The sequence below is a fragment of the Arvicola amphibius genome, chromosome 12, assembly GCF_903992535.2.
Source record: "Arvicola amphibius chromosome 12, mArvAmp1.2, whole genome shotgun sequence".
In the NCBI taxonomy this organism is placed as follows: domain Eukaryota; kingdom Metazoa; phylum Chordata; class Mammalia; order Rodentia; family Cricetidae; genus Arvicola; species Arvicola amphibius.
The window spans coordinates 19,391,407-19,417,603 of record NC_052058.2 but is presented as its reverse complement, the minus strand read 5'-3'; the positions used below and the strand labels follow the sequence as shown (position 1 = coordinate 19,417,603).

Genomic DNA, 26,197 nt, shown 5'->3' with positions numbered 1-26,197 from the left:
ACAGACACACACACACACACAGAGAGAGGGGGGGGGTCTTTGATTTTGCAAGCTTCCTAAGAACTTGTCTGTACTACAGTTACCCCCTTCCTTGCCTCTCAATTCATTCTTTATGAAAGAATGCTTTTATGTATCTATTTCTCTTACTTCAGATTCCCATTACTTTCTTCAGCTCATTATGATCTCATTACCAAATCTAGTTTTTTTCCTAAAAGACTGCTAGTGAAGTCCTAGAAGAAATGTCCCATATATGTTCTGTAATCCTCTCTCCTATGCTACCCCTGTCTTAGCCGCTCAGATTTTCACAACTCTATCTACCCTGCTGTTTTTCCCACTGGTTTCTGTTCTTTGATGTCTCCATTATGGCAAGTTACATTGCCTCTTTCCTTATCACTTCTTCTTTGACAAGTTCACATAATTTCAAATGTTTGATTATCAAAAGTATAATTCAATCATCATGTATTCCATTCATGGGAGAAAGACACAGAACAAAGGCCCAGCCTTCACAATTTGTTTAATAGATGAAACTAATAAATAAGTAGATAGTTAACCGCAAAATCTAATAAGAATTTAACAGTGATAAGTTCCATGTATATATATAGTAAAGAAACAGTCCCATCTAATCTTGGGAGCTCAGAAAAGTTTCCTAGAAGTCTTGATATTTATTTAATTCAAGTCTTGAAAAGTAACAACAAAACAAGAGCAGGAGTTATAAAGTAAGAAGAGGTTCCAAACAAATATAACAGCATATGTGTAACTGATGGTGTTCATGGAGATCTAGGGCAAGCAGAAAAGCCATTTAGGAACCAACTACAGGACTGGTGGTTGGAAGGCACAGTGTGGTTTGAAAAACAGTGGTCACAGGAGCTACAAGGATAAATATGGCTCCACTGTAAAAGACTCTATGTGCTTTAAATATTAGCAATGTGTTTCCAGAATGCATTGCATATACCCTGATGAAAGTTTTAGACTTCATGTCTAAGTGTACACTCACTTGATGGTTTTGCCTATATATTCCATTCCCCAAAGGCAATGAGAGGTTATTAGAGTCACAGAGCTTTGGGAGAGGTGTAATTAGATCTCGGTTTTAGAAAGATTATCATTATTATTGCTTCAGAGAAATGAATCTACTGATATGGAACAAAAGAAGAAGGTACCATTGTCCCTCAGTATCTATGAGTTTGGATCCAGGAATTCCCTGAGGATACAGAATTATGAAGATCGCCAAGTTTCAGATAAAACAGAATGGCATTTGCATGTAATCTATTCACAGCTTCCTAAGTGATGTGGGAGAGTCTTCTGTTTGTGTTGATTTCATTCATTAATAAAGAAACTGCCTTGGCCCATTTAATAGGCCAGCCCTTAAGTGGGTGGAGTAGACAGGATAGGAAGAAGGAAGTGAGGTAGATGGCTCAGACAATTGCCCCACCTCTTCTCTCTGAGACAGACACAATGAAGCTCCGGCCCAAGATGGACGTATGCTAGAATCCTCCCAGTTAGGCACCACTTCATGGTGCTACACAGATTATTAGATATGGGTTAATCAAGATGCGAGTAAGAGGCTGAAACTAATGGGCCAGGCAGTGTTTAAATGAATATAGTTTGTGTGTTGTTATTTCTGGGGCTAAGCTAGCCAGGTGGCTGGGAGCCAGGCAGGATGAAAAGCAGGCCTGCCCGCAGCTCATCACTACACCCAAGTACTCCCACATAACCTCTAAATTACTCAAATACCCAATAAAATGTAAAGACTGCATAAATAGTTGTTATGTTTTTCTCTTTATATATCTTCAGTAAAATGTGATTTTATTCTAGTAGCTTCTATCCACAACTTTGTACACTCATCCACGCACACAGAACCTCGAGCATGTGGGGCTGACTTGGTATAAACTAGAAATTTATGGCAGTTCCCAGTGCGATATGAGAGGCAGTGGAGAACACTGGTGTTCAGACCAAAGAAACATTTAAGAGGCAGTGTCTACACTGATTTGAGAATGTAACAAGGAGGTCAGTTATAGGATGGTTGCATACAAGATGCCTGTGACACCTCCCAGTTGAAGACTGTTGGATCCGTACATTGGAAGTTAAGAAGGCAGTGTAGATGTGCATTCGTAGTGGGAGTCATGCCCATCATGAGCAAATGGAGGAAGGACAGGTGTGAAGAGCAGATACCTAATGACTCTGACACCTGAGTCTCCAAGACCCAGGCATCTAAGAGACAGAAGTTGCTATGAGGAATAATGATGCTCCAGAGAATCAAACTATGGTACAGCAGGCAATGGAGCATTGAGAGACAAGAAAACAAAAATGCAGCAAAGAGTTCATATCAAGAACAAAGAACATGATTGAATTAATTAACAGTAAGACATTAATGACCAAAGCAAATAAGGGTTCATCCTATAGGAGCGGAATATAAACAATATTCTAATGAACTGAGATATAAATTGGAGGGGGATTATGCATAAAAAATGCAACTGAGTTTGTGAAATCAAGAGAGAACAAGACAATAGTGAAAAAACACCATAGTATCATGGAATGTTTTACAGTAGAAAGAAATATAGTAAATCAATTAACAGATCACAGGTTAGGATCCTTTATTAAAAAGTAAATGTAAGGGATGAATAACAACCTGGTGGTGATGTCAGGGGATATGATTAGCACAGACAAGCTCAAGGATGATAGGAGATGTGTGTAGACAGAGTCAGAGTACCCTTGCACGTCAGAGGAGTTAGAATATTAGAGAGAAATTTCTTCCTTGACTTCAATTTCCTCCAAAACAATCCAGAAAGAGACTCTAGTAAGATGGCAGTACTAAGGGAAATTGTAATAGTTTAAAAGATCATTCTTCTGAATAAGAAAAAACTCTTACTAGAAAACACAATGTCTTAAAACCCTGCTGGGTTGGAAACCAGAAGGTTTCATTAGCAGCAATCCCTAACACCAAACCGAGGGACCGTTCAGAAACCACTGTTCATGATTTCAGTAGACAGGAGCTATAGACATGGTGGTCTTGTATTATACTCTTTTAGTGAAAGCATTGGGACATTACAAACCCTTATGGGTGGAAGGATCTAAACGCTTTGCTGCTGGTATATTGATTTCCCCATTGCCTTGAGTGTTACAATCACCACTGTACCTGTGACACATGCAGACATGGACAAGTTCTGTGAGTACCTAAATAAACAAAAGAAGAGCCCTGTCTGCAATCATTGTCTGTCTGGTTAGAGTTCAGGGAGTGATTTTACATTATTTACTCTATAACTGAACAAAGGACTTTTTCTATTCTAACATGAGTTACAATATTTTTTTTTTTTTTTTTTTTTTTTGGTTTTTCGAGACAGAGTTTCTCTGTGGCTTTGGAGCCTGTCCTGGAGTTACAATATTTTGATCATTAAAAAGACAAGATAGCAAATTTATTTCTGATGATCCCTGAAAACAACACTCATTTGTCTACCTAACACCCTATTAATTTGAAACCTTTTCCCTTCCTGAGACTTCCTCTAACATCTTGGCTGGGTGTGGGCTAACCCCAAGCCCCACCTTCTTCTCAGAACATCTAGATCATCATCAGATAAAAGTCTTCAAAGCTGAGTATTACATGAACTTGTGCTTCTTACACTCACATATACTGAAAAAACCCTTTCAGCTTTTTTTTTTATGGCCCAACTTTTGTTCCTTAACTCTTTAAGGATGTCCATATCTCTGAATCAACATTCTTCCAGGCCTCCAATGCCCTCATTATTCATAAACAATGTCCCATAAAGATGCTGGGTTAAGATGCAAGGAGAAATTCCACATCAGCTATATAATATGACCTAAGCAATAGTGATCTGTAAGACATATATATACACACATATACACATACACATACACATACACACATATCTCTAAACACTCCTTCATTCTGAAACATTAGATCTTGCTTGCTTCCAGATACAGGGAATGTTTGTTCCCTATCACCAAGCATTAATTAATATTTGATGACACTCTCTGGAAACTGTGTCTCTAAGATCTCCTTATATTAAGCGAATATAAGGTAGGCACCAATAAAATGAGCATGAGACTCAAGAGCAAAGGAACATCCATGGGCATTAGAAGCTGCCATGAGCACTACTTCCCAGCAGTGGGGGTGGGGTGAGGAGGGATAGGTGGGGAGAGCAATGTTGTGGAAGGATGGGGGCTCCAGCTGCCAGGCACTTCCTGCTCCACTATCTGCTCTCATTTCTCTTCCAAAGGGTTCAGTAGTACACCAGGATGCAAAGTCAGTATTTCCAGTTAAGGACATCTTAGCTGGTCTTGGCTCTAACCTTGGCAAACATCAGATAAAAAGTCGTTTATATTTTATATTTTCAGCAATAGCTTCAGCTTACAGTACCACACCAGTGACCAGAAATTTATCAGCCTGACATTGGATATCTGTTTGGAAATCAGACTCATTTGTCAAATTTAGGGGACCAGCTGGGAGTGCGAAAGCACTAATAAAACAAAGAGCTAATGTTCATGAAAAGACGAAGGAGTGGAAATTTACCTACTGTAGAGAGACAAGATGTTCTCGCTTTCCAGGACTGAACTGCCCGCTAGACTGTGCAGCAAGTTTCAGGGGAAAGGCTGGACAGTGAGTGTCTCAACCCCCCAGAGCCTCCCTCTTACTGCCCTTTCCTCCAGTTCAACCCAGACATCCCAGCAATGCTGACCTACTCCCTCTCTCTGAACGACACAAGAAGATATATCCAGAAGTCTCATACTTTTTAAACCTAATAGTCAAAGGCCTGATATTGATCACTTACAACACATCTGATAAGTCAGAATATCAGGATGCCAGGAGACTTTCTAAGGATTTTAACTCTTTTTTTTTAAAAAAAAAAAAATCACAGGGGTAAAAATCAACACATGGCCTGCAGCCATCATTTCACTGAAATGTAATTTTAGGCCTAGAGATTAATATCTAACTGAAGAATTTTTGGTGAGTCTTTTGGAAACCTCCCTTGGCTTTCTAGACTTCTGTACATTGCATATGACACCTCAGGCTTTATTTTAACAGGATGCAATATTTTCTGTAAATCTCATTTTTCATGGAATAAAATAAGTTTAGACTCTTTTGAAGTCTGCTGAGCATTTTTCCACACTTGGCAGCATCTCTTGGCTTTCTTCAAGATAAATAGATCATTTGAAACCTATGGGTGATGACCCTGTTTCCTTTCTATAATTAAACATTTTCTGTGTCATGCAGAGCTGTGGACCCAAGGGCTTTTCACTTTGAGGAAAACCTCCAGTCAAAGCTTGTACTGTGAATGTAGAAATATTTCTATTGTGTTAAGTGTTAAAGATTAAAAGCAGTTTATTTTTAATGCCAATGGTCTCTTTGTGAAGTACATTGAATTCAACATTTATTGTGCATACAACAAATATCGAGCACTGTAAAGGAGGCAGAGAATCAGTCCCTCTATTTAGAAAGAATATATTCTAGCGAATGTACCCCAGATCTCAGCAAATTCCCTAAAGATAGACCATCATGTGTCAGTGAAGGGACAGTCCATAGCAACAAAGATATTTTTCATGTAAAGATGCCCTTGGAATGCTGAGGTAGAAGATATGAGTTCAAGGCCAGACAGGACTGCATTGTAAAAATTGTCTTAAAAGGAAATGTTCTTGAAAAGAAAATCATTTTTAAAAGTCATTGGTGGAGATAAATTCAGAAACTGTGGTTAAGAGTGGTTAGCTGTGGTTAAGAACCTCCTTCAGCCAATGGCCTTTGAGAGGCTGAACCAGGCCCACCTGGTCTTGGATACCAAAAAAAAAAAAAAAAAAAAAAAAACCATACAGGACCGCCCTCTAGCTCCCTCTTCCCACTTGCTACACCAGAATGTTGAATTCCATTCCTGTTTCCTCATTGTGATCCATGAGTTCCCTTTTAATAATAAAAAACAAAACACCCAGTATGTACTCTATTTGGAGCTAGTGTGGGATTATTTGATTTGCGTTCCTCCTCATCTGACATATCCTGCCTCATAGGGTGAAGAGAAATTTTACTCTTTTTCTCTTTGAATACAACTCACTAGCTAAAATGAAACCTTGATCTTTAGTTTTGAAGCTATTGGTCACTGTCCCCAGACCTAAGAGCCAAAGAGATTTGGTTTTTAACAGGACTCGAGGTGAGACAGGGCTGTGAAGGAACTACATTGAATGTGCTGTATTTTCCTTCCACCATCACGGAGACGCTGTATATCTATCAATAAGCTTGAGTAAGGGTTCACTGTAAGTGACAACAGGGGTAGGGATGACACCCAGGGCTGGGGCCTGGTAGGTAGAAGGAGTGGAGATTGACAAAGATCAATTGAGGACATGGCCAAGATGAAGATATCAAATAAGACTACGTAGACGTGCTAGAATGTAAGTGTCTCTCTGGGAGAGATACCTATGTGTATGCTTTCTTTGTTTCTTTTTCATTTTTGTACATTTCCCTAATCACCTGGAATGGATGTCTATTGCTTTTCAAAAATTCAAACCACTCTTAAAACATACATGACAAGGACCCGTGACATCTGACATCTGTCCCTTAAGCATTGGTTGCCAAATCACCTACTAAGTTGTCATCAGGAGAATATCAGGAAACGCAAGGGAATCCTGGGGATCTCTCAGAGAACACCAGTGGTTCACTGCTAATGCTACCATTTCTCACGTAGATGTATAGAAGAACCCTCAGCAAGGGGAGAATCAAATGTCAGGTTTGCCAAAAACCCTCGTTGGGGAATTCAGTACAATCAATGACATACACAGAAATTCCACAGTAATTGGTTTCAGTCAAAAGAACAAAGATTGATAGGTACATAAGCCACAATCTGAGTGCTGTCACCTGTAAAATGACTTAATCAGAACTCTACATTGTGAGCTTAATGGAGGCTAATGGATCTAGCAGTATAGGTGTTCATGAGCACAGCAGGGGCCAGGAACTCTGAATAATTCAAAATGCTTCAGTCAATAGAATTGGAAGATAACTTCCAACAGCTAAAAACCGTTGTCGTTCTATTATACTTGAAAACCCCCTTGTTTAAAATGGAGACTGGCAAATTTAAAATTTCCAACTCACATTTTCTGTTACAAAAACATTTCTTATACTGGTTGTTTTACAAGGGATGATGGCTTTCCTGTCAAAATAAGACTTTGTGTGTGATTTGAGGCCAGGTGATGGTGAAAGAGTTGGGACATCATGTCCCAAGAAGACCTGTATTTAGGTCACAAAGAGCCCACCAGCGCGATGCTCGATATACTTCTGTAGCTAACATCTTAAGTCATTCTTAGTCGGAACAACAACAACAAAAAAAGCTTATGACCTATGAAACAGACACAGAAGATAGCATTGTTCTCAGTTCAAACCCTGAGGGGAGAGACCCTAACACCTCTCTAGGGTGGAGAAATAAAGTACTGTGTTCCCTTTAATAAACAATAAACAGGCCTAGCTCCAAGCAGTTCTTCCTGGACCCTGCCAGATAAGAGATGTAATCACTTCATTTTCCTGCCCTTTGCTGATTGGCAGGGCTGTTGAATCAAGTTTATCTTCAGATGATGCCTGGGCTCTAAGTCTATTAGTTTTGTCAAATTCCATTTGCTTTGTCTCCCCTTTATGCTTTTCCTGCATTTCCCTTCCTCTCGCGATTGATTGTTTATGAGAGAAAGCACAAACAGCAGATTGAGACCTGACTGAATGTGGGTCTGTCTCATCAGCAATGGGTCGCTGGGGAGCTGGGGGCCAACTGGGCCATTTCAATGGGTGTCTCTTCTGCACCCTATACCATCTTCCACTCTGTTGCCTGAATCTCTACACCTAGCAACCATGTTCACACAAAGGGATACCACGCTGCACTTTCAAGGTATAAACACAGATCTGGCTCTTTGAGTAAGCTCCTTGCAGGGAAGCCAGGAACTTCCTCAGGCCAGGGGAGTGATTAGTTCACGCCTGCTGTGATACTGATGCATACTGGAAATTTGTTAAGAGAGGAAATCCTATGGATAACTGCAACTTTAAAGGGGGGGAAAGTAAATCAGGAAAGCTGTGGATATGAGAATTGACTTGATTATAGCAATCATTTCACAGAGCAACTCAAAGCATCAACTTGTGACCTTAGTTGCAGACGATTTTCTTAATTCTACCTCAAAAAAGGTGGGAAAAAAATCAATGCTACAAAAATTCTTTATAGTTTATGCTTTTTTCTGTAAATGAAAATTTAAACTGTTATATAAAAAGAACACAAGTGTTACAAAATATTAACCTGAAAGAAAGTTAAGAAGAAAGCAAAGCCAACGAGCAACTGGGGAACTAGACAATATAATCAGACAGTTTTGCATTTTTTAAATTGGTCTGTGGAGAAGACACTGAAAGCGTATCAATCGTACTGCAATAGGAAGCATCTTAAGTGGAGTCAGACAGCCGCTCACAGCATCCCTTTATAAATATGCACAGCAGTGCAAGTTCCAGAACAGAAAAGACAGAAGGTCTAGCCAGGTTTCCTATACCCTCCGTGGGCTCCCTAATTGCTACTAAATCCAGTAAGCAATAGGTACATAAATTAATCAGATAAATACAAGGGAAATCACAAAACTCTGGGACAGGCATTTGGGGATAAAGAGCTGTGGTGGTTTAAATAAGAATGGCCAGCCGGGCGGTGGTGGCGCACGCCTTTAATCCCAGCACTCGGGAGGCAGAGGCAGGCGGATCTCTGTGAGTTCGAGACCAGCCTGGTCTACAAGAGCTAGCTCCAGGACAGGCTCTAAAGTTGCAGAGAAACCCTGTCTCAAAAAACCAAAAAAAAAAAAAAAGAATGGCCACCATAGGCTCCTCTATTTGAATGCTTAATTACAATTCAGTGGCATGATTTACAAAGGATTAGGAGGTATGGCCTTGTTGGAGTAGGTGTGTTTTTACTGGAGGAAAGGTGTCACCGGGCATGGGCTCCTGGGCTTTGAGGTTTCAAAAGCACATGTCAGGCCTCTCTCTCTCTCTCTCTCTCTCTCTCTCTCTCTCTCTCTCTCTCTCTCTCTCTCTCTCTCTCTCTCTCTCTCTCTCTCTCTCTCTCTCTTCTCTGCAGCTCAAGGCATGCCACGTTGATCCCCCATGATGATAATGGACTAAATCTCTGAAACTGTAAGCAAATCCCAACTAAATGCTTTCTCTTAGAAGAGTTGCCTTGGTCATAGTATCTCATCATAGCAATAGAACAGTGATAAAGAGAAACCAGAATAAGGATGCCTGCAGGAGAGCTGGGCATCTGTTGAGTCAAAGTCAAGTACACTGCGCTGTCCTCACTACCAACGGTTTGAACGCTATATATCCAGATGTTTTCCTCTATTGCTTGTCCATCTTATTATGTATTTATTGAGACATGGTCTCTCAGTGGACAGAATGCTAGATGTTTCATTAGAGTGGCAGGGGAGCAAGCCTCAGGATCCCCTCGTTCTGGGACGGTGCCCAACTGGCGACCCAAACTCAGGCCCTCAGGCCTGCACAGCATATGTTTTAACCACAGAGCCATCCCTCTCCCCGACCTGAGTGTTCTTATTTTGAAAATGAATGTTTCCACTTCCCTCCCTCATTGTCTTTATGGCACAAGACAATGGGTTTTGATTTTTAGTTGATTAGAACAATTATAATTAGGTGAGTTGGTGCAAATTGAGGGCACCTGTTCCAGTAAGGGAGGAAGTAGTCCAATGTCAATGTAGATGCTAAGTAAAGGCAACTATGTAAGGAGACTGAACCTTACTCCCTAGATTAGTGTGCTTCTAAAGGAGCCCAGAGAGCTCCTTCTCTTTCTCCTTCTTCCAGGGGGGGGGGGAGGGCCATGTTGAAACAAAGCTGTCTGTGAACCAGAAAGTGGACTTGAACATCAAATGTGCCAATGTCCTGAACTTATACTGGCCAGCTTCCATGACCATGCTAATTGAATGCATCTACTAACTAAGCCCATATATTGCTTTGTTTTATTTCAGGCTGAATGGATATAAGTGATTGTCAACTGAGTGCATGGAAAAAGAAATTTTCCATGTGTTGGCTCCTAAAAGAAGCTAATAATATACTGAAATAAACACACAAAGGAAAATCTGGCCCTTGCATATCTCACAGGAAATAACTAGAGGAACATAAAGGATTTCTTGTGTTGCTTGAAGCTCTTTGACTTTAACAACAGGAACGTGTATTAAAAGTAGTTACAGAAGGTAAGACTGTCCTCTTGACAGGATCCAGAACAATCATGAAAAAGTCTATATTTCTATTATGTCAACTTCTGAGTGTGTCTGAGAGGGGTTAACTTGATCAAGTCAACCGAGGTGAGAAGACCCATCCTAAAGGAAGTGCTACTACTCTTTGAGTTTAGGTTCCAGGCTGCAGAAAAAGAGAGAAGCTAACTAAGAAAGAGGGTCCAGCTCGCCTTTCTTCCTGACTATGGATACAGTGTGACCAGCTGCTTTTTGATCTGCTGCCTTCACTTCTCCACCGTGATAGACTGTCCCCTTGAACAAGTTCACTAACGCAAATCCATCATTAATGAAGTACATTTGTGAGGGTATTTTATCATAGTAACAGAAGACAGAATTAACACAAGCAGATATTAAAAGATGTAAGAACATTGATAAGCTTTTATTTCTTGAAGCATTATTCATAATGTAAAATGCACCCTTTCAAGAGGGACCTTTAGGTAACATATTATCTTGAAACTAGCTCAAACAATGTTGCTAGAGGTATGCATGAAGGATCTCACCTGGACATGTTGCATCAGTGTTAAACGATGCTTTACAAACCCAGGATGTATACATGTAATAATTTGCCAGGACTAGGACAATAATAAATGGGTCACTTTAATTTATGGCAGATTGGCATGATAGCTTGCAGAATGAATGAAAAAGATATTTTTATGATCTCATGAGGGTTTGGATGTTATTTGCAAGGTGTTTCAAATGCTTCTACCACATAAGATTATCATTTGAAAGAATCTGAGTATATGCAAAAAAAGATTTCGTTTTTATTTACTGTAAATCACAAAAATGCTGATGTTCAGAAAATGGCTCCAATAACAGAATGTGCCCAGAATGTGGCTGTAAGTATATCAAATCCAACAATATCAAGTTAGTATTTCAGAAAACCACCGTGTCATATGTCACCTCATCAGATGCCTCCGTGCCTCTCTCTATCATGTAGCCATCATTTATGGAACAAGTAAAATCCAGATTAGAAGTAACTGTTCAACAAGGTGAAGATGTATGGAGCAGAGAGATGAAGAAAGTAAGGTCAGGTTTCTGGGCGTCTTTGAGCTTCACAATTGCCTCTGTTGGTTTTCCAACAGTAAAATCATGAAACATCTGTCTGCTGCTTCATGATATTGATGTAATAATCAAAAGAAATAACTTGTTTGAATGGTTCGTAAGTGCTTAAAATACAAACCCAAACTATCTTCAAAGAAAACGGAGATATTACCTTCTTCCCAAGCTCCCATGTGCCCAGGCTCCAAGGGCTGTGATATCAGGGGAAGACTAACTAGATCCATACAGAGGCCATTGATAATGGACTCACTAAGTGAACTAATAGGATTTAGAGTGCTTTCTTCAGAGGACTGCAGCTGCCTCTGGATTGCCGATGATGGATTCTATAATGGCTCCGGTGATGAGGTGACTTCATTCATCCAGGGATGGTCTAGTCACTGAACCAGGCACTAATGCACAAGTTAAACTTCTGGTTGGCTTTTGAATCTTGACTTTTTCACTGTAGTTTCATTACAGGTAACTCTTCTAAAAGACCTTTTTATTACATTTGCTTGTTTATCTATTTGTGTTTGTGGGGAGTGTCACAATGCATCTCTGGAGGTCAGGGGACAACTTGTAAGAGTTGCAAGGGAGAGCCGGGCGGTGGTGGCGCACGCCTTTAATCCCAGCACTCGGGAGGCAGAGGCAGGCGGATCTCTGAGTTCGAGGCCAGCCTGGTCTACAAGAGCTAGCTCCAGGACAGGCTCTAGAAACTACAGGGAAACCCTGTCTCGGAAAAAAAAAAAAAAAACAAAAAACAAAACAAAAAAAAAAAGAATTGCAAGGGGACCAAAGTCATATCATCAGCCTTCACAGCAAGAGCCTTTATCCACTGAGCCATTTAGCTGCCCTGAGATGGTTTGTGGCTATTTCAAATTAAGCTTGTACTTTGGATCATTTTCTATTTATACCTAAGCTTATTTTCCTCCTTCATTTCACACTTTGTATAAAAGCACCAGGTTTAGTCGATGAACTTAGTGTTTCATAATTCCTGCATCTCCTGTTTTATTTAGATGAGCAAGGTCTGAAGCATTGGTGTAATACACTTGGAATAAACTTGATAATACTCAAGCCAACTCCCAAATTAACAAAATCAGTTGACTTTTGAAAATGAATCAACTTTAACACTTCAATTTAACAAAGAAAATTTATGCCTTCCACTATGATGTTTTTTTCGAATGAATTGATATGTGCAACACACGTGAAACAAAATAAAAGAGAACATTAACCCCAGAAACCAACAGACAGATGGAATAGTATCAACTGGCAATCTTCCTGAAGTCCATTGCCAAAAGAACAGTCAATGGGAACTGAAGATTTCATGGCATTGGTTGTGTTTAAAGGCAAGTATATAATGGCATGTATTTAAAAAAAGAGAACCTAGTTCAAATAAATGTCTTTGCAGAAAGTTAAAAAGAACCAGCGCAATTTAAAAATAAAATCAAGATTCTGGCCTGCTTCCACACAGACTCATTAAATCTTTACAAAGTACAGTACAGTACTAAAGCATTTTTAACATAAGAGAGCAATTAGAGTCATTAACTCACTCAATGCCAAAGAACGTCTCAATTCCCTGTGTGCAAAACACAGGAACATCTTCTATGTCGAGGCTTCACAATGAAGACAAGAATCTCAAATAGCATGGGATGGATTGTGTAGAGCTAGATGGCAGAGGAACAGTTAGGTGCCCTTCCAGGAACACAGAAATATAGAGCACACCTCGATACTGCAAACCCTCGCTACTCAGACTCTTCATTTTGGTCAGTGTAGCTTCATCAGCATCCAGTGAGAAGAGGCTGAGCAAGCAAATGAGCAGAATGATACCAAGGAATTATTGGTGTCCCCAGTAAGCCTGCCACAGGTGTGGGAGAAAGAGCTTCAAAACCTAAACAAATAATATTGTACTATATCTACCCCAGAAGGCAAATTTAAGAGGCAGAGCAAGTACAAATGTGATTTCTGCGTTCATAGTGTTTGCCTATGAATGAGATCACAGTGAACGTAACATGAGCAAGAATTCGCAGGATGTTGGACTGAGATATGATGAGAAGGCTGAAGATGAGAAGATAAGAACTACCTAGATAGCACACTAGCAAATGTTTACGTGTCAAAAATCGGAGCTCTTGCCTACCAGCTGGCTACAGTGTTTCACAGAGCAAAGCAGAAACCAATCAAGCCGATTCAGGTCATTGGAGATGATAATGGGCATCCCAGAATCCTGAGCTAAATGGAATGTGTGCTTATTTGAAGGTTTAATGGGGTTTATCATAGAGTGGTTTATCAGAGAACAAAAGGAAATTAATTTTGTTACATGTATATGTATTTCTGATCTTGATTAAGGTATTGTGATTGTGTAGTTCATTTAAAAATATAATGTATAGCCGGGCGGTGGTGGCGCACGCCTTTAATCCCAGCACTCGGGAGGCAGAGGCAGGCGGATCTCTGTGAGTTCGAGGCCAGCCTGGTCTACAAGAGCTAGTTCCAGGACAGGCTCTAAAAAAGCTACAGAGAAACCCTGTCTCGAAAAACCAAAAAAAAAAAAAAAAAAAAAAAAAAAATAATGTATAATTTAAAAATATAGGTTAATAGATAATCATCTATAATAGTCAAGTTTGTAGTCATGTTAGATTTTCTAGATGTGCATAGATATATTTTATATAGGCATTCTTCATATCTTTCAAAGACTACAGAATATGACATTTTAAATGTTTTAATAACTTAGGGCTTTTCATGACAATGAGACACATTTGCTCCTGACAGCACCAACTACTTCAAGAGGAAGATGGGCATCAAAGAGGCTCCTTATGGAGTTTGATAGCCATTTGGGCAAGAAACTGCTCTTGCCTGGACTGATGCATAGACTGGACACAAAGAACCCGCAGAGAGAGGACTGCTGAACTTGCCTAAAAGTGAGATGGTTTTTCAGGGTTCCTGATTCATTAAAGAGTCTATGAGACATTCTGTAGGACACAACAAAAAGTGACTAAACAGTCTTTGGAATTTCCTGATTCATGGAAATGTCTACTGAATACTATGGGCCTGTAGACCAAAGATGGATGCCCCAACAGTACAAAAGAACTTTGGGTGACTGCCCAGGCAGTGAGACGTCTGTCATTTCAAGAGTTTGGAAGTTGCTTATTTCTTGTTTGCTTAGGTAATAATATATCCTTCTGGAGTCTTTGATGGAGATGAAAAATAGATAGTTATAGTTTTCTTTAATTATGATAAAAGATAAAGTAGATATAAATATTGTAACTGTAATTCTTTTTTGATAACTGTTTGGTTATATGTAATTTTACTATGTTAAAGTTAAAGCCTTTCTTTTTTTGTTTAAACAGAAAAAGGGGAAATGATGGAGGAGGGTCATCTGTCTATGTGTTACTTTCATTGGCTAATAAAGAAACTGCCTTGGTCCTTTAATAGGACAGAAAATTAGGTAGGCAGAGTAGACAGAACAGAATTATGGGAGAAAGAAAGCAGAGTCCGGCAGATGCCATGCCTTTTCTCTCTGAGGCAGACATATGTTAAGATCTTTTCTGGTAAGCTACCACCTCATAGTGCTACACAGATTACTAAATATGGGTTAAAGCAAGATGTAAAAATTAGCCTAAATTAGGCTAAAACTAATTGGCCAGGCAGTGTTTAAATAAATACAGTTTCTGTGTAATTATTTTGGTTAAAGCTAGCTGGGTGGTGGGAAGTGGCCAGCCGCTCTCATCACTACAATTAGGTAATTAAGCAAAGATTATTATATTTAAGAGAAGAGAAGAACATGCTGTTGCCCACAAAATACCTGGCGACCCAGAAGGCCAATAATATAAGAACTATGTGGGCTATCCTTGGTGGAAAGCTACAGAGAACCCTGGACCCAGAAATGGTAAGAAAGTAGGCTTACCTTCTTTGAACCAAGGAGAAAATAGAAAAAGAAACAGGATTATTTTAGGACTAGATGTTAGCGTGGATTTCTTGTGTCGGTCATGGCTATTGCTGTGCTCCACACAAAGCTTGGGTAAGGCACAGCTGTCAGTATGTAGGAAAGGACGCTGCTAATGTGGCGAAGCAGCCACAAGAAAGCACCGAATAGGCCACTGACTAGAAACACCAGTAACAGGCACCGAAAATCTCAGGGGAGACTGAGATCTGGCAGGTTTTATTAACTTTGGTTTTATTGTTGCTGTTTGTTTTTAACTGTTTTGTTCTCTTTTCCCAGACTGGTCGTTGAACAGACTTCATGTATGTGTTCAACATCATAGACTTAACTCTAGAGCTGAACCCAGGAACACAGGAGACAGGACCAAGAGTAAGTCTCCACTCTGGGTTGTGTTGTGTTGAGCTTACCCTCCAGCCAGAAGATCCAAACAAGCATTGGATAGACATCACAGAGAAGTCAGCAAGACTGCATGGACAGTACATATTTGGGAATTCTTGGGCTTATGATACTGAGCAACAGTACATGCTGATGGAAAAGCAGACAGGAAAAAACACAGCAATGTGCACAGTTCCACTTTATAGATTAGCTAAAGAGCTACAAGGCGTTTTGAGAGGCTGAGACCACACCAGTGAAACAGAAAGAGGCAGGAGTGGAATGCACTGAATCAATCACTCATCAAGGGAGGAGAAGTTTCCCCGGAGCCTGCAGTGAGCACTAAAACTATTTTTAAAATAGTGTGAAGAAGTCAAAGAGCCAGATCATCTTATAATATTCTCATATATTTCCTACAATAATATTTTAAAAGGAGACTGGAATATAGAAGAAGCCCAACATATTAGACAAATCTTGCATGGGTATGTGGATGTTTTTCTGAGGATGTACCCCTCCCCTATAGACTTATATATTTGAACAATTGGTTCCTAGTTGCTGGAACTGTTTGGAAAGGATTAGGAGGCACGGCCTTGTTGAAAGAGGTGTGTCACTGAACTTGGGTTAAGAGATTTAAAAAGCCTATGCCAGCTTCAGTAAAAATGCTCACTTTCTCTTTCCAACTTGCAGATAAGATGTAAGCAGTCAGATAATGCTCCAATGTCGTGCCTGCCAGTGTGCTGCTATGTTCCCTACAATTATGGTCATGGATTAAACCTCCGAAACTGTAAACAAGCTCCCAATTAAATATTTTTATAAGTTGTCTTGGTCATGATGTCTCTTTACAACAATACAAAAGTAACTAAGATAGTAGTATTGTATATATGTATACAATGTATATATGTGCATGCCAATAATACTAAGAATAATCGTAAATTCTAACTAAAGATGATGGAGTTCTGTTTTAAAAGGAACATTACACTGTGCCATAGTGTCTGATGATACTAACTTGCTGGAATGGGAGTGGAAGGTACTCTGGCATTGGTTAACAAAATGTTAAATACTAATGTGAACAATATGTGCTTCTGGGTCTTGGAAAAGCCCTGAAGATCACGAAACTCACTTCACTCCACATGGGCCATTGGCTACACAATTGGTCTTATTTTTCAGCTGGTTTTCAAAAAACCTTCTTTCAACAAATTACTGACATTTAGATCTTCAAATTGCCCATTAAGGCCATCAAACAACATCTTGCTACCAGATAAAACACTAGACAGGCAGGAACCAGGCATTAGATTCTCTTTCAGTTTTAACCAGATTCAGGACATTGGTGAGGTCCAAAGTAAACCAGACATCATAATAACATAATCTCCCTTCTAAACAGCTCCATTCATGGGGCCATAAAAGTAACTTTCTTAATGTCAACTCCATCACTAACTACATTTAGTTGAGAGCAGGCTGTGTGCGCAGAACAATCACCAGGGCTTCTTTCTACATTTCTGAAAACCTAGCAGAGAGGCTTATACCTATACACCATCTAGGGTAAACTTGTTCATTAAAAGAAATAAAACCATCCAGGACAGGCTCCAAAGCTACAGAGAAACCCTGTCTCGAAAAACCAAAAAAAAAAAAAAAAAAAAAAAAAAAAAAAAAAAAAAAAAAAAAAAAAAAAAAAAGAAATAAACCAACAAGTAAAACCCCATCTTGATTTGCTTGTCATAACATAACTGAAAAGCATGGGCTGTGTGGTAAGTTTCAGGTCAGCATGGACTACAGCAGGATGGATTCTGCACCAGAAATTTTAAGTAGCAAGTTGTTATAGAAAAATACTCTTTGGAATTCATTTTTAATGCATTGATCTATATTATTGTTGGTGGTGGTGGTTGTAAGTCGGCAGGACATTTGGGACCATTTTCTGAATGGCTATAGATATGCAAATCAGGAATATCAATGGCATAAAACTGGACCATGAACTTGCTAAGAGTGTGGCTTTCTTTCATAGTAAGTCCATCCTCTCTCAGTGGCAATGCAGTGTTGCGCAATAGTGACTCCATTCTTTAGTTAACACTTTTTTTTTTTGTTTGTTTTTTGAGACAGGGTTTCACTGTAGTTTTAGAGCCTGTCCTGTCCTGGAACTAGCTCTTGTAGACCAGGCTGGCCTCGAACTCGCAGAGATCTGCCTGCCTCTGCCTCCCAAGTGCTGGGATTAAAGGCGTGCACCACCACCGCCCGGCTAGTTAACACTTTTAATCCCTCTGAACCGACTACAGAAATATTTTCAAAGTTCATGTATCAACTGAGCATGTGTATGGGTACAGAATTCAGGCTACATTTTCTGATGAAGTGGTTTTGTTAAACTATCATAAATGGATAAAATCGTTTTATCTTCATGTAATATCTATCAAGTGTAAATCATTCTAAGGTGGTAATCAGCGGAGAGGGAACAAAAGACATAAACCTCCCTTGCCAGGTAGTAGGTAGAGTATTATACAGGTCACTGTGTCCCCACACTTTCTTCCACACCCTGTTGCTGGAATTTCAGTCCCCTGAAAGCTATTAGATTCTCAGTGCCTCTGCTACATGGCAGAGCTTATTTATATTTTGGGGATGTAAATAGTTGGCCACACATGAAAGCTTTTATATCACATTTTCAAAAGCCATTTGGTGTGGGAGGTCCTTCTGACTATGTGTTGCTTTTATTGCTTAATGAATACAGAAACTGGCTTGGCCTATAGCATGGAGAGAGGAAGGCAGAGTTAGAGAGAAGTGATGGACTGCTGGAGACAGATGCTGTGAACTCTACCCGGTAAGCCACAGTCACATGGTGATATACAGATTAATAGAAATGGGTTAAATTAATATAAGAGTTAGCAATAAGAAGCTAGAACTAATGGGCCAAGCAGTGATTTAATTAACACAGTTTCTGTGTGATTATTTTGGGTCTAAGCTAGCTGGGTGGCAACCAACAAGCGACCCATCCCCCAACAGTCATTGAATGCCTGAGATGTGTAACAGTTTCTTCCACGAGACACAAAACACAAGCTGGTAAAAGTTGCTTCAAGCTAAGGAATTTAGTCGGTCACAGAACTAACCCTGCCTACTGGTGTAAATGAGCTCAGGATTTCACTGAGAGTATTAAACACACATACACATGACCAAAAATCAGAACTGCAAAAAGCATATTGTTTTCCAATCTTATTCAAAATAAGAACTAAGGCAAATGATAAATTAATGAGATTTACTATAAAGTCTCCCAAAGAGATATTTAATGATTTCAAAATAATTTGCTACAAATTACAAATTACATGCACAATTATTTATGTGCATATAAGTAATCTATTCTAAAAATCACAAATAACCATAATTAAATAAAATGGATCATTATATATGTGCAAATTATACATAAATATTTAATTTCAGTTGAATATATGTTGACTTTGTATAAATACTAAACATAGAGTTCAAGTTTAATTATGTTTATTATGAAATTTGCTTGATTATTATTTTAAATAGCCTTGATAAAAGCACATTTATCAAAACCACAAAGAACAAAACAATGTAACAATGGGAAAATGATTTATTTACCTGGATCTTCTATAGTTAAGTTCTTTATTAACCACTGAACAATGTCTGACCCTAGAAAAAGAAAAACACAAATAGATGAGAACCTTTTGTTTACAGATGATACCGTTAAGAACTTTCCGCATAGGGTTCTCATTTCAGTAAATCATTATAATAAACAGTGAAGGATCATCCACAGGCAAAGTACCAAAAACAGCAGTGTGAATGCATTTCTCTAACGAGTATATGTGCAAAATGGCAAATTATTAAATATGATTTATTACACTGATCATGCTTTTATTGATTTTAATGCTTTAGTCATTAAGTTTATTAAATATCATGTTTCAGGCACAAATCTTCCCATGGCATCAGTACAACTTTCCAGGAGGGGCCCCTATTCATTTCAGATTGTCCTTCCAGTTATATCAAGCCAAATCAATGTTGTCTTTGGGTCATTAGTATGCCTGGAGTCTTTAGGCTCCCATGACTTCATATAGTGTTATTCCTTCTGATGGCATACAGAGTCCTTGTTTTCAAGAGCCTCAAGACTCATGGACACAAGAGAACTTCCTTGGCCTTCACTTTTGTCTTCTCAGGGACAGCAGCCACCTCAGCCCCTCACTGAAATGACTGGGATCTTTTATTGGAGTAGATAGAGAAAGGACCACAGCACCTCACAGCTATGTGAGCATTGTCCTTAAAGGATTTCCTCAAAGCAGACTCTCAAGTTCATCTCTGACTATTTGAAGCAGACCCTGCTTACAATGAACAGTTCATACTAACTAAATAAAGCAGGCTTCCACCTCCTAACATGAAATGAGGAAGTCTCTGCTAGATCTAAAGACTGCATTTGATTTATGAAAGGGAGAGAAACGTAGTTGCCGCAGGGACCTAACATATTAAACAATAGAAAGCAGTAGAATCCCTTTTTTGTTCTCTGTTTGTATCTTGAGTGCTAGGGAAAGGAATCTGAAAGTCAGAGAAAGATGTGCGCATTTGACAGATCTAGAATTCTAGGCTAAAAAGAATTAGGATTGTTTTCCTTATAAATATGGCACATGTGTTTCAACAGACAAATAAAACAATGAAGGTGCTTTCACGGGATTTAGCTAGAATTCCCTAGAATGCTAAGGTAGCACCAAAGGAGCAAGGCACATGGGTTCACGTCCTCAATTCCAGTGCTCTGGAGTCTGAAGTGGTCAAATTGAGGCTGTTCTGGACTCACAGTGGCTCCCAGGCTAGTCTGGGGCACAGAGGTAAAACAGCAAGGTTAGGAGTGAGGAGAATGAAATCCTGAAATCCTTAGACCAGAGCTGCAAAGTCAGCACCTGAGAAAACCTATTGACAAAGAAGAAACTCCCCCGTCAAGGCCAGCTAGAACTAGGTAGAGCCTGTGGCCCAGGTACATAGCCCTTCACCAAGCCTCAAGGTAACTCATGCTTCATTATAATACTGAAACCCCCCATTGCCCCTGGTACAGAAGTAAGATGTTAATAAGACTAGAAATGAACAAAGGTGTATGTGGAACTGTATATAACACACAGAAATAATTGACAAAGTCCACATTATGAGGAAAAGGCAAAAAATCCACAAGGAGGTGAGTAGATGGCTCAGTGGGCAAGCACGAAGCTGATTTTGGTCTGACTCACGGTAAAGTCGGGTGTGGCAGTATGTCCCAACAATTCCAGTAACAGGAGATGGAGCAGGCTGATCTAAGGGCTTACTGGCTAGCCAGCCTTACTGAAATATAAATTTCAGACTCAATGACTTCTTCTACAAAACAACCAGATAATGTGTGATAAAGGGAGACTCCCTGATGTCAACCCATGGCTTGTACACATGCAAACACAGGCAAGTCCACATCCATACACATGTCCATACAAACATGCCACACACATATGAACCCACACAATGTGACATAAAAGCCCCGTCTCTTGTGTAGCCTTTGTCATTCCAGCGTCTAAACTTGCCCACTACTCCGGTTCGTTTTCTCCCTTGGAAATTTATCCTTTTCGAAGCCCAGGTACAGATACATTCAGCAGAGAATTATGCCAGATCTCCAGAGAAAAACTTATGCCAATTCTCCTCATGTTATTCTGTGAAATAGAAAGGGAACAACTCCAAATTCTTTTTACTAAGCCAGTATTACCCTGATACTAAAACTCGACAGAGACCCGACAAAAAAGAGAAATTATAGGCCAAACTCTTGGGTGAAGAAAGACTCAAAATTTCTCACCAAAATATTTCCAAACTGAATCCTAGAACACCATCCACCATGATCAAGGCAGTTTCATCTCAAAGACACAAGGATATTTCAATATGAGTAAATCATGAAACACAATCCCCCACAAAAACGAACTCAATAGAAACCACATGATCATTTATCTCATTAACTCCAAAAAAGACCTTGGACAAAATCCAACAATCCTAGATGATAAAAGTCTTGGAGAATATAAGGATACAGGTTGCTTATCTCAATTTAATAAAGGTAGTATGTAACCGTCCTATAGATAAGGTCATGCTAAGTAGAGAAAAACTTAAGTCAAAAGGATCTCCCGGTCCTAATCAGAAAAGTCTCCCCTTCTAGTGAAGAGTGGTGGCTGTACTCATGACAGACCGAAACACAGTAAATAGGTGACAGATGTGGGTCCAGCACCACATAAATCACTTATAGCAACCCCGTAAGGCTCATGGAATATTGCAGAGGCGGGAACAGGAAATGCGTAAAAGCTATAAGATTAGATAAAAAGCGAAGAGATGCCATCGCTTAGATGTGACACAATTGTTGTGATCATTAACTGACATCGACTGTAGGAACCAGCCTTGGACCCACAAAGTACCGACAGGCAGTCAAGGCAGGGCAAGGGGCTCGCTGCCCTTTGCTGTTTGCCTCCGTAACAAAGTAGACTGAAGGTTCCTAGCTCCTGGGTTTACATCTGTGAAACCGAACCCAGCCAGCAGTTTGAGGATACAACTGTGCTTCCATAGTTTCTGACTCTCAGCTTGGGGTAGGGGTCCCTTTCTTCTTCAATGTAAAATAGGGCAGAAAGTTGAGATCATAGAGCATAAATATTGCTGTATAGGTTGATTAAGGAACACTTGAGAAAGAGCAGGTTTTGACAGACAAAACAAAGGGTGGAAGCCGCAGCTTCCTCCCAGCCTCTCGGTTACATTTCCATCAGAAGAAAGAAGTGGAGCTTGGAGGCAGATTTTTTAATAAAATGAATATGTATTTCTGCTTCATGAATACAAATGGGCTGTGCACTGTGGGATTACTGTATTCCTGAAGAGCAGAGTATGAGGATCTTTTGGGTTGGTTTTATGTTATTGCTGGTGTTGCTGTTTTGCCGTGTGAAGAAGCTCACATTTTATGCACACTAAAGTAACTATTTAAAGGAGCTTTATGGTGGATTTAGGTGTGATTATGCTTTTATAATAGTATTTTTTAAAGTAAAGACTTTATTTTTTATTCACTGGAGAGATGGCTCGGTACGTGAGAATGCTTTCTGCGCAGCAATGGCAGCAGAGGATCAGATCTCAGCACCTAAACACAAAGCAGTGGCTGTTACCTACACCTGTAGCCCCAGTGCTGGGGGAGGTGAAGAATGGCTACAGTTTGCTAGTTGCCAGGCAACCTAGCTCCAGGTTCAATTAAGAGTCGGTCTCAAAAGAATAATACAGAGTGGCTGAGGAGGACATTTGACATTTTCTCTTGGTCTCTGGGAAGCGTGTGCACAAGCACACAGATACACACACACCACACATACATCACATTCATATATACCTACCCAAAAGACTTTAACTCTAAAAGAACATCTGGAAAATATTTTTTTTTCTAGAATGTTATACACCAGGTACATTTTCAGAGGATTCAATTTTCAGAGTGTTAAAAGTTAACATTTCAATACACTTTGAAACTGCATGTAACTTAGAAGGCAAAGTGCATTTTCCCAACTGTCTATAATTAGTATGAACGAGATATAAAGATCAGTTGGCACAAAATAATCAAAGAAATATGATTGTCTTAGAATGTATGAAATCTATTTTAAATCTTGGCCTATAACAATTAAAACTATAGAAAAATGAAATGATAAAGTTCTCAAATAAATAAATGGAACTGGGAAAAATGATACTGAGTGAAGTGAGCCTGGCCCAGAAGGATACCCTACATGTTCTCTCTTACATTTGACTCTTGGTCAAACCTTTAGATTTGAATGACTAACTTAAGTATCTCACTGTGGGTGGGAAAGCCTTATGAAAGGGGAGCTAGTGGAACACAGGTGATAAGAAGCTAGAGAAGGTGGGTACTGAGGGTGGAACTCCATTTCTTCTTGAGTGCTATCTATAATGCTCTCTGCTAGGGAGATGAAGGTTAGCGTTTGTTGCCTCCTCTTGGAGGAATGACCATTTTACAGTAATTCAATAGCCCTCTTTGTGATTTATGCCTTTTCTTGTAGTAAGATCTACTTTGTATGAGATTAACACAGCTATTCCGTCTTATCTTTGGCGCAGCTTTTTTTTTTTTTTTTTTTTTTGATAGCTGTATCCTACGAGCTGAGAAGACTGCGAGTCAGGAAAGTCACATTTATATTTCGTTGGGGGTAAGGAGACAATAAGCAATTAAATGTGTCAAATCATTCTGATGCTGCTGGTAAAATAAGGTTCGAGTTGCAAATATGAAGAAAAATAATTGAATAAATTACGTGAATATCTGGGACAGAAGATCCCAGGCTAAGAATAACAAAGCCCAAAGCCCCAAAACAGAATCCTGATAGGAGTATTAGAACACAGGAATATTGAGAGTAGCACAAACTTGACAAAATTGTAACAGACTCCAAGGACAAAGAGATTATAGAAAGCATGACAAGATGTGTGTAAGAGAATGAGCTGAGAAAAGGGAATATTTGCTTGCTCGTGAAAACTGTTATATCAAAGAGATTTTTTTCAGAGTGATCAGTGAGAGAAAACAACATCTATAGTGATGGTAACGATGATGATGATAAATAATGAGAAACATATGGGCTTGCAATTTCTGGGCTGAAGTGCTGGAAGGGAAACCTTGTTTTGGAGTGACTACCCTGTGTGTTCTTACTACTAAAACCAGATAAGAGTTCCATCCTACCACCTGGGGAGTGGTCACAGAGTCAAAGTGTTGAGATTCCCCTATGAATTCTTGTTTCAAGTTAAACGCTGCTGGGCTCAAACACAGAAAACCCCCAAATTCAGTGATTCATGCACATGAGGAGAACGTCCCACTGGAATAAGCCCCCTGCTCTGGCCTCATCCCTCCCTGACTGGGTCAGTACAGAGAAAGGAATAAGAGTATGTGTAATATGCCAAAAATAAAATTGCAAATTGGGATTTTTTAAAAATTCTCTCCTCCCCAGAGGGCAAGAGGCACAAATTAAATTAAAACCCATACATCAAAAGCTTCTCTCTCAAGAATGCAATTATACATTAGTTAACATTCATAAGCTCAGTCTCTCTGGCTCTGTGATTTTCAAATTAGCATAGTTTTGGTGCCTATGGTGGAAAAGGCGTGAGCTCCATTAAAAATTGATTATCTCATCAGAAACTGTGCCACCATCTTCCTTCCTGTATGGTTGTCCCTCTGTCAGTGTGGCCCAATGTCTGGAAGAGCCATACAGTGAGATGATTTTCATACATCTGTGTAAGTCATACACAGATTGCTCTGGCCTCTAAGCAGGACTATGATGCATTCTATGTTAGTCAAATGGAATACACACCAAAAGTAAAATAAAATAAATTTTATTAAGACTCAAGCAGATAAAATCTTTTAACAGAGGGTAAGAGAGTGTGCTCATCAATTCTGATTCTTTCCAGGTGAGCCTAAGAAACAAAAGAATTTTGTTTTTCAATTTCTTTTCAAGTTTCAGTGCGATATTTCACAGAAAGTGTTTGCTTGACTCTTAGAGAACTAGAATTAATTCTTCCAGAAAAATCCAGACATTCCAGAGACCTGAAAACTGAAGGGCACTTCTGTTCTAGCCTTCCTGCCTCAGAAATGGACCCAGCCAAATGGGAAGACAGATGGCAAAGACAGGCAGCCCAATGGAGGGGCTAAAAAGCAAGCGGCAACCACAGAAGTCTACAGCATGGATTGAAGTGGACCTGGGAAAACTGGACAAGGCCCTGCAGCTCCCATGGCTTCTTGAGTTGTTAATATGGAAGCCTGGTGTAAATTAAGAGTTCAGTGTAGTGGGGCAGGTCTATAATATTAGCACTTGTGGGGCTAAGGTGGAAAGATAGTGAGTTCTAGGCCAGCCTGGGATAGCAAGATCCTATGCCGAAAGAAAACATACAGCAACACAGGCCCATGAGGTAGGGGGATGAATCAGAGCAATTCTACTGGGCATCAGGGGGACCTGTGGTGGTAGTAGTGATGCATATGGGAAGGGAATCTTACATTGAGCCAGCTCAGGGGACAGGCCACAACCTACAATTGATCTGAGAAGTTGAACATCCTGAAGCCAGAGCAGGGGGCAGGTCCCAAAGACTTCCTTAGGACATGAGAAGTCAAGGAAGACCCAACAAGTTCAGGAGTTCACAAAAGGCCTAAGGTTCTTCCCACTAAGTTGTGATGCTTAAGAGAAGGAAGAGGTTGGACTGGAAGGGTGGGAGAGAGCACTGCTAGTCTGAGGCCGTCCTGGACTCCATAGTACAATCTTCTAAGCCGAAACAACTGGCATGGGGAGAAAAGCATAAGGAAAGCGAAACTAAGAAGAGACTGCCTCGGTGACAGAAGCCACAGGATAAGCAAGAAATGCTCAGCTACACAAGACACACGAGGGTCAGATTTCCCATGTCTTTCTTCGTTGCCTGCGGTTCTATCTTCCTTTCACTTAAAGGAAAAGAGGCTCACAGGGACCTTAAAATCAGTGATTCCATGCAGAAAGAGAAAAGATATGCATGCCAGCCATATACGTTGTGTTGCTATGGCCAATTGTACTGCATCGGGGAAGTGATGGAGACACCGCTCTCCACACTCTGGCTCCTGTCTGCCACTGGAGCTACGCACCTTGATGACCAGCC

The 26,197-nt window shown here is 39.9% G+C and overlaps 1 protein-coding gene across 4 annotated transcripts in view; it reads right to left on the bottom strand.

Moving 5' to 3' along the window:
- Rgs7 (regulator of G protein signaling 7) overlaps positions 1 to 26,197 on the bottom strand; it is a 270,718-nt gene that overhangs the window by 97,079 nt on the left and 147,442 nt on the right. For all 4 annotated transcript variants that reach the window (XM_038349251.1, XM_038349249.1, XM_038349250.1 and 1 more), the window contains one exon: positions 19,169 to 19,219. In XM_038349251.1, coding sequence (XP_038205179.1) covers positions 19,169 to 19,219 — 51 coding nt within the window. The remainder of the gene's footprint in view (positions 1 to 19,168; positions 19,220 to 26,197) is intronic.